Below are 14,481 nucleotides of genomic sequence, written 5' to 3' on the forward strand. Positions count from 1 at the left end.
TTAATATCTCAAATTAATCATCTTCATTTCATTTGACTCCATATTATCATTTTTCATAAAAATAAGAATATAAATTAAAATAAGACATGACTTAAAGGTCTTAGTTACCAGGTCATAAAATCCCTTAAAAATATATAAGGAGACTTTTTGGCGGGAACGCGAGGAGTGAAGTTGTGTGATTTGTTTTATTTTGTCTATTTAGTGTTTCTTCAGGTTTAAATGTGTAATAACGGTGGTTTATTAACTGTTTAATATCTGTGAAAGTGTGCACAAATGTGGGAAAATGAAACAAAGCCGCTGGACGTAACTTCTCGGGATCCTCCTAAAAGTCCACTGAAAAAGTCTCAGTAAATGACCGCCATTTTACTGAGATCATATTTCATCCCATATCATCTCATTTCGTTTTCATTTCATTTCGTAATATCATTTTTCGTATAAAAAACTTTTCATTAAAATTAAAATAAGACTTGACTTAAAGGTCTTAGTTACCGGGTCATAAAATTCCTTAAAAGTATAAAGATTACATTACTGCGTGCTTACCCCCGTGGTTTTGGCATTGCTTAAAAAACCTAATGCTTTTTTTCTTTTGATGACTGCAAAGCTTCGAACATTTAGGAGGCCTATCTTCTATACGACACAAGTATGTACTATAATTTGATTATGCAAGGGTATTTAGGAGCAATGTAATAATGTAAAAATTCGAAATAAAAGGGAAACAGGGTTGTCATAAAGGCCATAACAAAAATAAACCTTTGCCAGCCCACCATTGATATACTACGAATCAGCTGCCCTTGAGATGTGAAGCTACCCCCTACGGCGCTCTTCCTTGTATTATTAAATCAGTGATTAATTTTTTCTATATTTTAAAGGTTTTTATAATGTATTCCACAGAACGGTCAGCACGTTGAGAACGGCGTCAACACCGGTCTCAATGGCACCACTATAGTTCATCCAGCACAAATACACCTGCCCATATCGCAGGTGATTAAATATTTTGTTAATTCTATTTATTTAAAGGCTTCGTCAAACAGAACGCGAAATTAGCGCGCGTCAGAGCGCTAAACTGACGGCGTGCTATGACGCCGAGATGTTTTGTACTACTATGGTAAACATACTGTCAAACAGAGCCCCAGAACTATAAGTCCGCAACGCTCTGTGGCGGCGTTAGGACGCTTTGACGTCAGGCGTTGTAATTTTGTATAAATTTTATTTTCGCGTCCGAGTGAATGTGTAATAAAATACTGGATAATGCCCGAAAAATTGATAGAATTATTTCGAAAATACCTATTTTTTTTTGCTTAGATGGGTGAACGAGCTCACAACTCACCTGGTGTTAAGTGGTTACTGGAGCTCATAGACATCTACCACGTAAATGCGCCACCCACCTTGAGTATAAGTTCTAAGGTCTTAGTATAGTTACAACGGCTGCCCCACCCTTCAAACCGAAACACATTACTGCTTCACGGCAGAAAATAGGCAGGGTGGTGGTACCTACCCGCGCGGACTCACAAGAGGTCCTACCACCTGTAAGTATGCAAATTATTATTTTGCGGGTTTCATTTTTATTACACGATGTTATTCCTTGACCGTGGAAGTCAATCGTGAACATTTGTTGAGTACGTATTTCATTAGAAAATACCCATGCTTATAAAATGCCACATCTGAATCACTCGACATCTCACACTGCTATGGAAAGGCACTATGATTTGGCGTTACGTTGGGTCAAGGAGCGTTGGGCTCATCTAGTCAATTTGTGTGACACGAAAAGAGCGCGACGTTAAAACGCAGCGCTAAGTACGCGTTCTGTTTGACGAAGCCTTTATATCCCCCTTTTCGTTTGCCAATCGGCATCGGCATTTGGTGATGGAGTATATAGGTAGAAACTCGCACACGGAGATGCCACCATCCGATCTGGTTTGGCGGCGTAGCAGTTGAGCATGTCGGTCTGAAGGGCGGAACAGTCATTATATGAACAATACAATTGAGAATTCGACAAGACTTCTCAAGATGGGTGGCGGTGTTCTCTTCGTGATATCTATGGACTCCTGTAACCATTCAATATAAGATAAAGAGTTTGGAGCTGGGAATATTACCATCGCCCCATTCATTGAGAAGTGATAGTTAGCTCTAGAAAATCGGGGTTGGATACCTGTATTACCTCTGCCACCCTGGTCACATCAAACTGCTAACTACTTCCTCATCATTCGACTTTGGTAGTAAGACCTTCAACTTACTTCCTACTTAGTTCCCCTACTTCAGATTCCCATTTTTACATACATAGCCAGTGAACTAACTGTAAGTGAAATTAAACTTACATACATGTTAAGGGCTGGTGGTATGTCACGATAGTAACGTAGTGGTGGTCGCGCAGGTGGTGGGCAGCGGCGGGCTAGTGGTGGGCGGCGCGGCGCTGCAGCTGCTGTCGAGCGCAGGGCTCCGCGTGCTGCACGCGCCCTCCCTGCATCACAACGGTACGTTACCTCTTTACAGTTCATGTTGTTCTGGTACTATTTTTTCTGACACTGTTGATTTTCGCACGGCGACGTTCATTTGTCGACCCCAGAAGACTTGTTTTCATTTCTTTATGATATATTTATAGGGTGCGTTCCACTAAGCGTCCACAACGTCAAAATACTCCTTTAGTCGTTCCACATAACGACCGCGGTCGTTGTGGTCGCGGCGAAAAGTCACTTATGACGGCATGACTTACGCTCACGCGAAGCCCACGACGACCCATCTAAAAAGGTGGGTCGAAGTGATCGTTGAGAAAATTAGCGGCGTTTTCAAAATTCAAAGTATCAAAAATGGCGACCGTTAAGCTTACGTTATTTTATGTGGAAAGAGATACTATCTGGAGCATTATTGCGACCTCTTAGCAAATATTCAAGTGCCGCCGCAAAAGACATTTTAATTACACTTGAATGTAAATTAATTAAATACACCGCTAATGTTAAATATAAAAGATTAAATTATAAATGTTTTCAATATAAATCGATTTAAACAATAATTAAATAAGTTTATTTTCAAGGCTTACTTTTTTAAAGGATTTTATGACCTGGTAACTGAGACCTTTAAGTCATCTCTTATTTTAATTTATATTCAAATTTTTTATGAAAAATGAAATTACGGAGTGAATTGAAATGAATATGATTAATTTGAGACATTAATCAACTGGGATGAAATGAGATAAGATGATATGGGATGAAATATAATCTCAGTAAAATGGTGGTCATTTACTGAGATTTTTTCAGTGGACTTTTTGGAGGACCCCGAGAAGTTACGTCCAGCGGCTTTGTTTTATTTTCTTACATTTGTGCACTTTCACAGATATTAAACAATTAATAAACCACCGTTATTATACATTTAAACCCGAAGAAACACTAAATAGACAAAATAAAACAAATCACACAACTTCACTCCTCGCGTTCCCGCCAAAAAGTCTTTCAAGGCTTACAGATTATAACCTAACCTCTTAAAGCTTTTTATTAACTCGCCGTTTGTATTATTTACCTCCACGCTCAAAACGCTCTATAAATCCATTCCACTTGAGTTTACGACAGTAACGCTCACAAGCAAGTGGAACGGGAAAAATTGCGGTCGTGAGCGTGATCGTTGTGAACGCTTAGTGGAACGCACCAATAGAGTAATCCACCTATAACGCGGGGATTTCTCAAACATATATTTCTGTACTGCGAAATTTATAATGATTTGTACAGTTCATAATTATTATTAGTATCGCGTACCTTTTCACGTGTGTCAATTTGTGTATCAAAAGGTGTAGCTTAAAGGACAATGCCCAAAAGTGGGCCAACTTTATGTCAAAACTATTTGTACTTGAAAAACTATACCTTATTTTTTCACGTTGTTTAGTGTATGTATCAACGTTTCTTTCACCCTGGCATTGTTTTACAAAAAAATAAATTACTTATTTGATAACATCCCAAAACTGAGTGCCATCGTCTTTAAATTCGCCAATAGGCAAAGGGCTTAGCCCATACAGCCTTATAGTAAACCTATATGCTGCCAAACGAAAGAGATGTCTGTGACTTGAACAACAAATTAAAATCTGCCGTGTTATAGGGGGATTTCTGTAAAAAAAATTCTGGCTACTGGTAAACTTGAGGGATTATAACCAGATTTTTTTACTGGTGGTAGGACCTCTTGTGAGTCCGGACGGGTAGGTACCACCGCCTTGCTTATTTCTGCCGTGAAGCAGTAATGCGTTTCAGTTTGAAGGGTGGGGCAGCCGTTGTAACTATACTGAGACCTTAGAACTTATATCTCAAGATGGGTGGCGCATTTACGTTGTAGATGTCTGTGGGCTCCAATAACCACTTAACACAAGGTGGGCTGTGAGCTCGTCCATCTAAACTGTGACCCGTATATAGATTTATAAGATTATAATATAGCATTTTATTTGGTTCACGCGAGTCGTGGACATAATTAAATCTACATTTAAACAACTTGTTATTTTCTTTATAAAATATCCGACGTTTCGAATAGTTTCTTTTATTTTTTTATATTGCTTAGATGGGTGGGCGAGCCCCCAGCCCACCTGGTGTTAAGTGGTTACTGGAGCCCATACACATCCACAACGTAAATGCGCCACCCACCTTGAGATACAAGTTCTAAGGTCTCAAGTATAGTTACAACGGCTGACCCACCCTTCAAACCGAAACGCATTACTGTTTCACGGCAGAAATAGGCAGGGTGGCGGTACCCACCCGCGCGGACTCACAAGAGGTCCTACCACCAGTAATTAAAATTCGCAGTTATCTAATTGTACATAAATTCATATAAAGAATTCATGTAAATAAAAATTGTATATAAATTCGTACCGCAGGTGTGACGGCTGAAAACAACAGGGTTCCTAAAGAAAACGGGGTGGTGTCGCCGACGCCTGCGTCTAAAGGTCAGTAATTAAATCTTTAAGGAAAGGAGAAACCCCATTTTGGAATAAGCGTTACACGAATGGGATATGTACCAAAAAATTCGTTTATTTTGCTTGATTAACCTATTAAAATCTTAGCTTCATTGATAATGGCCAAGTGTAGAAAATAAGTTGAATTCAATTTTTTGTTTTAAACAATCTTTGTAAACATCTGCAACACTTATTTCAATATACGTAACTAGCTCCACAAACGTGCGGATTAGAATTAGAACATCCATAAAATAGGATCGATTTAGTGGAAATCAAGTGTAAAAAATAATTAATACTCTTTTGCTTTAGGATAAATGACTGTTTTTATAGGTATTTTAATCAATGTAAATAGAGTATGGCCATCGAATCGTGACACAACTACTTACAATGGTGGCAATTCAAAATATCTACAACTGACAACATTAAATATAGCATGAAAGGGTAGTTTTGCATTTTTATATTAATGTGACTATGCCATAGAAAAACACAAATGTATCAAATCGTGTTATGTTATCTTTAATGTTGCCAACTGAAGATATTTTGGATTTTGCCGTAAAGCAGTAATGCGTTTCAGTTTGAAGGGCGGGGCAGCCGTTGTAACTATACTGAGACCTTAGAACTTATATCTCAAGGTGGGTGGCGCATTTACGTCGTAGATGTCTATGAGCTCCAGTAACCACTTAACATCAGGTGGGCTGTGAGCTCGTCGATGGGTATCTAAGCAATAAAAAATAAAAATAAAAAAGGCATGAACTAAAATGAAATGAAATGTGATGAGATAATATGGGAGCACGTAATGATTTATATAATTTTATATAAAAAAGCTATCATATAAATATAGTTTTTCATATAAAAAATAAAAATAAAAAAATACTCATCTTTAGTAGGAAATAGCCTCAAAAATATCGTTTTTATTAAAATATCTCGAACAATAAACATAACCTAAAACGTAAACATTGTCTGATTTTACCAATTTGGCCATTGCTGGGAGACCTGAAAATTGGGCTCATGAAACCTTCTTAGGTATTGTAACTTATGCCCAAATTCTAGCACTGTAACGCCAGGCCCAAGTTTGTATGGATTTCGGGTTTGTCCTTTAGTTCGTTCGTATGCTAATGTCACGTTGTCCTCATCGATACGATAAGCCTCCTTCCTGGCTGAGCTTTTGCTCGCCCACCTGTCCTGGTGAAACTGGAAAGGCCTTCGGGCCACCAGTAATCTTTCAATCATAAAAAAATATATATTTGACTCTGAGTTCTATGGCTAAAGTCTTACAGTCCACAGAATCAACCCCGAACTTATTTAAGAATCTCTGAAAATGTTGGAAAAGTATCGCGAATCGTTTGTTTGGACGCCATTATGAAAATGTCAGTTGTAACAAAATTTATTACGTCTGATTTAGGACTGATTGATGTTATACGAGACGGCAGTCTTTGTATTCAACTTTATGTACGGATTTTAATTGTTGTAAAAATAATAGTAATAATAGGTTATTAAATAACAATAATATCATATAGAACTTGTATTTACAGAAACAACAGGAAGCGTGGTGGTCAGCGGGCTAGCTCCGCTTGTAGTGTCGCAGCCCACTACGCATCTTTTGCAAACGCACACGCTCACGCATAAGGTACGCCTCCTACTCTTTATGGCAGCCTAGTACTCATTATGAACATTTTTTCTTCATGTACTGTTTTTTTTTCAATCAAAGTAATGTGTATTTATTATTAATTAATAATAAATAACTATTTAGTGGTCGAAATTCGACCATTATTATTTGAAACTATAAGTTTGAACATTATTATGATTCCATAGTCAACTATACTTCCATGATCACAGATTTCGCGAAGGTTATAGACAAATAATATTAACGACAAACAATAATAACCTATTCTCAATTTGACCACGGACTTTAATAATAAACAAAATAGTGTATACATATTATGTGTGTGTGTCAAATACATGGTAGTGTGTGTAATTTTTTTTATTGATATAATGTATTTTTTATGCATAATAATAATAAAAAATAGTATTCTGCCTGTAACTGTGGGAAATTTCATACTCTTCCGTCCGTGCAATTTTCGTAAAAACGGGTACAGCATTTTTGCTTCACGTATTAATATATAGATTATAATAATTTTATAAACACCCATTTTAAGTGATTTATTTCTCTGTGCTGTGTGGGTCTACCTAATGCAAGCAAAATGATACCGAGGGTTTAAAGGCTATTTGGTTTAATGACATTTGTCTTTGTAAGTAAAGGTCCGTTTTATTTGGTATTAACATCAACAGTTCGATGTTTATAATTAAACATCAATTAACTTTACTTCATTGATATAGCTGAAGAATTTTTTTTGACTTATTCATTGAAATATTTGAACGCGAGATATTTTATAGGATTGTTATTGTGCTTTCTACTGTTCTTTCAATACTTTGGAATTTAGAGGATCTTATGTCTCAAATTAGGCAACAACTCCCTTGTGAAGTCCCTTGATGCTCGGGCGACTGTGAAGTTTGTCAATCAATATACGCAAAAAATACACTTAACATTTCGAAATATTTTTCAGATGGTAGAAACTCAGATGGTGAAAGGTTCTGTAGCGCCACTGACCGTGAGCGCGCAGTACCTGAGCGCGACGACCATCGTGAAGCCCGTGGTGGTGGTCACCGCGCCCTCCGCGCCCCACACGTGAGTCACGCCTCCCGCGCTCGCTGACAGCCTGGTACTAACCGCCGACACTTTGCCGCCTTAGACCGTTGACTGTCAATGACATTAACATTAAGAGAAGAAGATAGACAAAAAAGTCAACAGGTGACAAGGGCATACGAAAGAAATTACAAGATCCAGTAAATCAGTCTATATGACCTTTGACTGTGCGTTCGCCGCTGATATATCATTCGGACGTTATTGACGCCCAAAATCATCACTGCCAAAGTGTATTCGAGCAATAAAGTTAAATCGTGCGTTCCTCTCGTGCGTTATCGATTTCGAAGTGTGTGAGTGAGACGAGTGTGCGTCGCGCGTGACTCTGAAATGTGCACGTCTCGTTTTGGGCGTGTTTCACAATAAACAAATTACCATGAGGACGGTGATAGCAAAGTGACAAAACGATGGACGGGATCGGCCAAATAGTGTATATTTTTCTACTATAACAATATCCAGCAATGTGATTGATTACAATAAATGTAAATTATTTATATGTTTATTTATTTAGGTTGATAGGGAAGTACTCGGGGCGGCTACCTGTGGTGGCTATTCGCAAAATGGTCGAGATACAGAGATATAGTATAACCCGGCAATATTCTAAATATCTGCTGCTCGTTGTTGACATGACCTTATACTATTTTATAAAGAAAACAATAAGTGGTTCTGAAGAAACTAAACTTACAGTAGATTGGGGGGAATAGGGACAAATCTGGGATGTCACAAATACTGTTGTTGAGTTGTTAGATTTAACTTTGTTGAACTGAAAATGACTTTTATTTAGTGTTTAAGAATATTAAATAGTTTAATTTAGTCATCAAAGTTATTTAACTCATTTAAGATATTAAAAAGTTAATTACCTAAAGCTAGGTACTTACCTAACAACAAATAGTGCCAGCCCTATCGAAAAACTATTGACCCCATACGTATCCTGAGCCCCAAAGCCAAGGTGAATCGGGTCAAGCATTTTTTTTAGTTTTTGTGTATATTTTTTAATGGACTATGTATAATAACGCATCGTATATAAAATTTTCAGCCTTCGGAACCATTTTAATCTCAATTTTATTGGTATTGCCCTAAGAAAAACCATTGAAAATTTGTGTTGTATTTAGAAAAGGTCCCGATTCCCCCCAATCTACGGTAACTATAGCTTCACAAATCGTTTCAATGAATTATATGGTAAGGTATATTTAAAGCGTATCATTGTACTGGTGCAATAATTATTATTGACAGAGAAATTAAAAAAAAAAATTATACATAATTATTATTATGAGAATATATTATTTTTTTCATAACTGTAACTCAAACAAAGTGTCTGTACAAAATCCGACTTATTATGTAATAGTTAAGTGTATATATTGTTCTATAAACATGATAAAGTAATATTTTTTCTATCTGTGATCGTGGTTAGGGACTGGTGGACATTTTGTATATAACCGTTGGGTGTTGTCGATTTGTTGTGACGGAGCGTGGTTCGTGTTGTTGAACCAATTTTGGGCGGGAATCGCTCAAAATTGGTTCTATAAAATGAAATCAGTCAGTCGGTCATGCTTAGACTTAGTTCAAATGTGGCTTATTACGGTGGTAATGCGACAGAGAAATGTGATAGTAACGGCATCAAGGCACCAGGAGACCATACATCAAAAGAGCTGTCTTTTTTTTAAAGGGATTTTGTGACCTGGCAACCTTTAAAAAGAGCTGTCAATTATATCGTTATACAGACTATAGAACAGATGTTTAAAAAGAGACTAATATAGATAATACAATTATTTTTTTAGAAAAAAGAGTTAGGTCTGTAGTGTAGTAAGATTGATTAATACACGTCGGTCTCTAGGTGCCGGCACAGGCCACAGGGCCGTCCACACATAGTGCCTAACCTGTACAAGATTTTATGAATTTGTTGACAGATGTAGTTCTAATTGAGAAACGAAAAAATAATTTCACAAAGAGAACGAACAAATTTTAAGACAATTATATTTTTGTAAGCAAGATTAAGGCTACCCCATAGATATACAGTTCTGTTCGCTCGTTCAATAGTAATGATGTTGATGTTATATTAGTAGAATTGCGTAGTTGTGTAATAATGCTGTTATTGACATTGTTTAACTGGTTTTTTTTTAAATACAAATGACTACAGGTATGGTTTCGTGTAAAATATAGATAAATGAAAGTGCCAACAGTTAAGTGTGGAGGAAAATGGTGGTTTGTCGTTAGAATATACGTTAAAAAATATCTGAGGTTGTATGTAAATATAAGTATAAAATGGCGACAAAATATCATTGATTTCCGTGGAGATCGTTACATAGACAAATTCTATACGAAAGCGCTCGAAAGTACTGAGCGCGCCGTCCATTATGCTCGGCAGTGAATGCCGGGCTTTATTTTTATACAACATGACATTTTGATTACAAATGCAGTTTACTCCCATGTTAAAAAATTGTATACCATAATATTATGTATGTAATTAATTGAATTATTATTGGTAGCCAAATTAATTATTCCAATTTATTATTATCAAGATTATTATACTTATAGTTGTGAATCTATTTTTTTTTTGATTGGCTGTGACTATGTTTCTTTTTGTTTAAATTAATGCATTTTCCCATTTTCATTTCGACCATTTTTGTGTAGTTATTATATCCTAAGGCCCGCTCCTAAAATACATAAGAGAATACAGTATTTTAATACGATTGTCTGTAAGTCGAGAGTCTGACGTCACTTTGCCTAAAATAGAAGATAAAAATAATAAAAGAATATATATGTAAAAATAATATAATGATAAAGAGAGAAATTTATTTTTAATTGTAATAATATTGTGAAGCAAGTGGATGCTCATGTAAATAAAAGAAGAAAAGAAAGAAAAGGAAATAGTGTATAAAGCTCTGAATATGTTAGAAATATACAAGGTATTACATCAATATTGTGTTTGTTTTTACATATTTTTTTCCTAATTATGCTTAGGTTATATCAGCGTTACCCTTTTTTTATTGCTTAGATGGGTAGACGAGCTCACAGCCCACCTGGTGTTAAGTGGTTACTGGAGCCCATAGACATCTACAATGTAAATGCGGCACCCACCTTGAGACATAAGTTCTAAAGACTCAACCATAGTTACAACGGCTGCCCCGCTCTTCAAACCGAAACACGTTACTGCTTCACGGTATAAATAGGCAGGCTGGTGGTACCTACCCGCGCGGACTCCCAAGAGGTCCTACCACCAGTAAGTCCATTTACCTCCTTCCCTATATCTATACAAAATATCTATCAAACAAATAAAATTATAATTTTCTTTTGAAAAATGAAACCATTAAATCAGTATTTTCTTATGACGTTGTCACGTTCAACTATCGTCAGTAAACCGACTTTACAGACAACCGATTTTAGGTAAACACCAATAATGTAACTGAAGAATTGTAATTTTTCAGTTTCTATTTTAATATTTTAAGACATTACATCTACAAACACAGGGACGTCTTAAATCAGACCGGGGCCCTTGCGCACACAAGAATTTGAGGCCCTTTTGGAAAGTAAAAAAAACGAATTATAATAACATTTTTTTATTGAGTATGACCATTTATGATAGGTAATCAAATACAGTATGATATAATATGTTTTGGGGAGTTTTAACGACGAAAGGAAAGATCTTCCACCGAGCGGGTGATATTACTCGGTAGACCGACGGTCCTAATGTTGTTATTCGGAACTTGTATATATGCGCTTTATCTTGAAAATGTCGTAAGCGAGATTCAGGCATCTGTCAATTATCTTGCGTTGTATGATGGCTACCCGCCACATCACTCCCCTCCGAGACCGGAGGTCGTGTCATTTTTAGATATCGTTGTCCGTGCTGAGATTAGCTTGCAAGGGCCAGTGCTGCTCGAATCCTGCGGTGAGTCGAGGCTGAGCTTGAATGCTGCGTGCGTGTCGTGCGTAGTCCATGTGATGCAGAGCTGCCACGCCGGAGATGTGTGACCCCAAGCGTTGATGATCCGGTCGTGGGCTGCGATGAACTGTAGCGGCGTGATGAGGCAGTGAAGTTGCGTGCCGTAGGACCAGGAAGCGCGGTGAGTCGGCTGCGATGGTCCTGTTGAGGCTGCGATGCTGGCTTGCTGTGGGACGACTGTCAATGACGTGCTTTTATCTGCGAGAATGCGGGGATTGTGGTAGCAGAGTTCTTGATGCGCTGATGATGAATCAGAAGGTTGCGTGTTCATATCTCGTCGCAGGTCACCAGTTTGGGGAGTTTTAACGAAGAAAGGAAAGATCTTCCACCGAGCGGGTGATATTACTCGGTAGACCGACGGTCCTAATGTTGTTATTCGGAACTTGTATATATGCGCTTTATCTTGAAAATGTCGTAAGCGAGATTCAGGCATCTGTCAATTATCTTGCGTTGTATGATGGCTACCCGCCACAATGTCATTAATGATATTAGAATGCTGCTGGTTTTTTGGTTACGATCACGATAACGGAAACCGCTAGATGGTGTACTTAGTAAATTAGGTAGGATGCGTTCGGAAATATTATTAATTAGTACAGTTGAAATAGGCGCAGTCATCGATATAATGGCGTAGTATATGCCTTGTAAATACATTCTGATAAGATTACTGATTTGTGAAAAAAGTGTAATGTGCCCAACAAAAATATTTTGAGAATAATTGTGTGAGAGAAATTGTCGGTCTTTCGGGGCCCCCTGAGAATGGGGGCCCTGGGCACGGGCCCCGTGTGCCCTTATGGTAAAGACTGTATTGTACAAACATACATATATTCACATACATATATATATACGTATATTCATAAATATACATACAAATATATAATGTAATTGTAATTTGTAAAAAAATGTAATTGAGCTCTTAGGTCTCTTCTGGCGGCGCTTGGATGATGCTTAACAAACCTTTTGGCCGAGTCCTTGAGTTCGCCCATCCGTCATAGCAAGGTCCTTGAAATAGTCGCGGTTCTTCCACCCTGAAAAACTTCCTCCGCGGGACCTATTATAACAAAACACAAATATAAATTAGTATTACATATTGTGTAACGCCGATGCTACTACGACTTAAAAATTTAGGATAGTGAAGTGAAGACAAAACTATTTTCCCGTAACCCCCCGCGAATAATACTTTTTTTGGAGTAGGAGGATTTGGAGAACACAAACTGTTACAGGTTTGTATTTGTATTTTTAAGCTGTTAACATATTTTACGGCGCCGCCAAGTGTTTATTACTGTGGTAGGTTTATTAACGGTGACCGGTGCTTGGAATGCCTAAAAGCACAGAGAAAGGATCGGGATGATGCGAAATAACATGTTTAGGATGACAGTGACGACTGTGTGTTTGCCCGTCATCTGGGTCGAGTATGTGCTTGCGACGGTCACAGAGTGCTATCGCGTTGTGCCGTGTTGTGACGCTGTCTTTAGCTGCTTATGTAGTAACTAACACAATATAGACTAGGTATATAGGCTAATCTCCCGGTGATGGTCACGGGGCGACCTGAGGGGGTTGAGGTTGCGCCGCACGCTACCGTCACTAGTGCGCTGGCACCAGGAGGACGGGACGACGCGTCGGCGGATGCGGACTGCGATGCGGTGCACGTCGTGGTCGTCGCTGTTGTCGCCGAACATACTGTGGAAGAGCAACCCGGTCGGCGGTGTATCGCGTTTCGACCCGACATACTGCTTCTACCCCAGCGGGGTATCCCGGAACACCAGCAACGTCCGAGCGGCCTGGTAGGGACCGTTGTTTTAGTCGTCGACAATGGCCTGGACGACCCGTCAGTCGAGCACCCTCGGGACGTCGCCGCCAGTCTGGTTGTAGTGTAGACCGCTGGAACCCACCTACTCTGACCGCGTTCTGACCACGGGCGGATATCGGACGTCGGGTGTAAGAGTGCAGGGGACTCGTTTAGTGCGGTTGGGCCCTAAAACGCCCTTGGGCCCGCGGTCTGCTCCCAACACCTGCAGATGGTCAAGTCCCACATACTCCGCGCGCACCCTAGGCGCGTAGGAGGTTTGGCCCCCGACCCGAAAAAAAATGTATTTAAGCTAATAAAGCACACTTTTTCTTCATTTTCTGCTAATATATGTCTGTAAAAGTTAGAAAAAATATATATGCTCTTGTCATCTAAAAATGCTACTTTTGCGGCGCGAGAGCTTATTATTTTTACTGCAATTACTAGAGAGTAGTTTGTCAGAACAAAAACCAGACATGAGAGAGTCTATTCACGCGATGTTCTTAAAAAAATTCTCTGTTCTTATAAATCTGCCTCCTAAAATACTACTGAACAATATCGTTTCGATAGAATTAGATTTCGCCTTCCATTTTTCATTCGTTCCAACAGTTTTTCAATTTTACTTCTGCAAGTGTGTGACAGAATTAAAATGTCAATGAAATACGCAAAAATATCTATTTTATTAGGGTTATAAATAATAGTAAGATCGTTACCAGTATAACAATTTGAAATTTACTCAAAAACACCATACGTAACATTTATGTTGCGAGTTTCAAATTTATAACCTAATAATTCTAGATAGCTCGCCGCTAATCTAAGTCTGAGGCATGGTGGCAGGTCAAATAACTTTATCCGTAAAGACGTTAACTTAATTCGACAATAATAAAACTTATGCGATTACCAAGAATGCGGGCCCCGTATTTTTAAGCGCATTTTCAGTTCTTACACTTATAACTTCAAGGATTCTTACAGAAAGACATATCTACCTCTTTTATATTTATTTTGAATAAATCTATTTACGTTTTAACAAGACGACATTATTTTCGATATCGTTTGTTTATATTTTTTTTTTTTATTGCCCGTGTAGGCCGATGAGCACACGGCCCACTTGATGGTAAGTGGTTACCGTCGCC

General features: G+C 38.2%; 1 protein-coding gene across 4 annotated transcripts in view; it reads left to right on the forward strand.

Moving 5' to 3' along the window:
• LOC114240409 (uncharacterized) overlaps positions 1–10,540 on the forward strand; it is a 52,426-nt gene extending 41,886 nt beyond the window's left edge. For all 4 annotated transcript variants that reach the window (XM_089733772.1, XM_028170923.2, XM_028170922.2 and 1 more), the window contains 5 exons: positions 892–981; positions 2,372–2,471; positions 4,844–4,912; positions 6,454–6,548; positions 7,486–10,540. In XM_089733772.1, the coding sequence (XP_089589898.1) occupies positions 892–981; positions 2,372–2,471; positions 4,844–4,912; positions 6,454–6,548; positions 7,486–7,611 (480 nt within the window). In that variant the 3' untranslated portion in view covers positions 7,612–10,540. The remainder of the gene's footprint in view (positions 1–891; positions 982–2,371; positions 2,472–4,843; positions 4,913–6,453; positions 6,549–7,485) is intronic.
• The last annotated feature ends 3,941 nt before the right edge of the window (positions 10,541–14,481 follow it).

Source organism: Bombyx mandarina, chromosome 16, assembly GCF_030267445.1.
Source record: "Bombyx mandarina strain Sakado chromosome 16, ASM3026744v2".
NCBI lineage: Eukaryota > Metazoa > Arthropoda > Insecta > Lepidoptera > Bombycidae > Bombyx > Bombyx mandarina.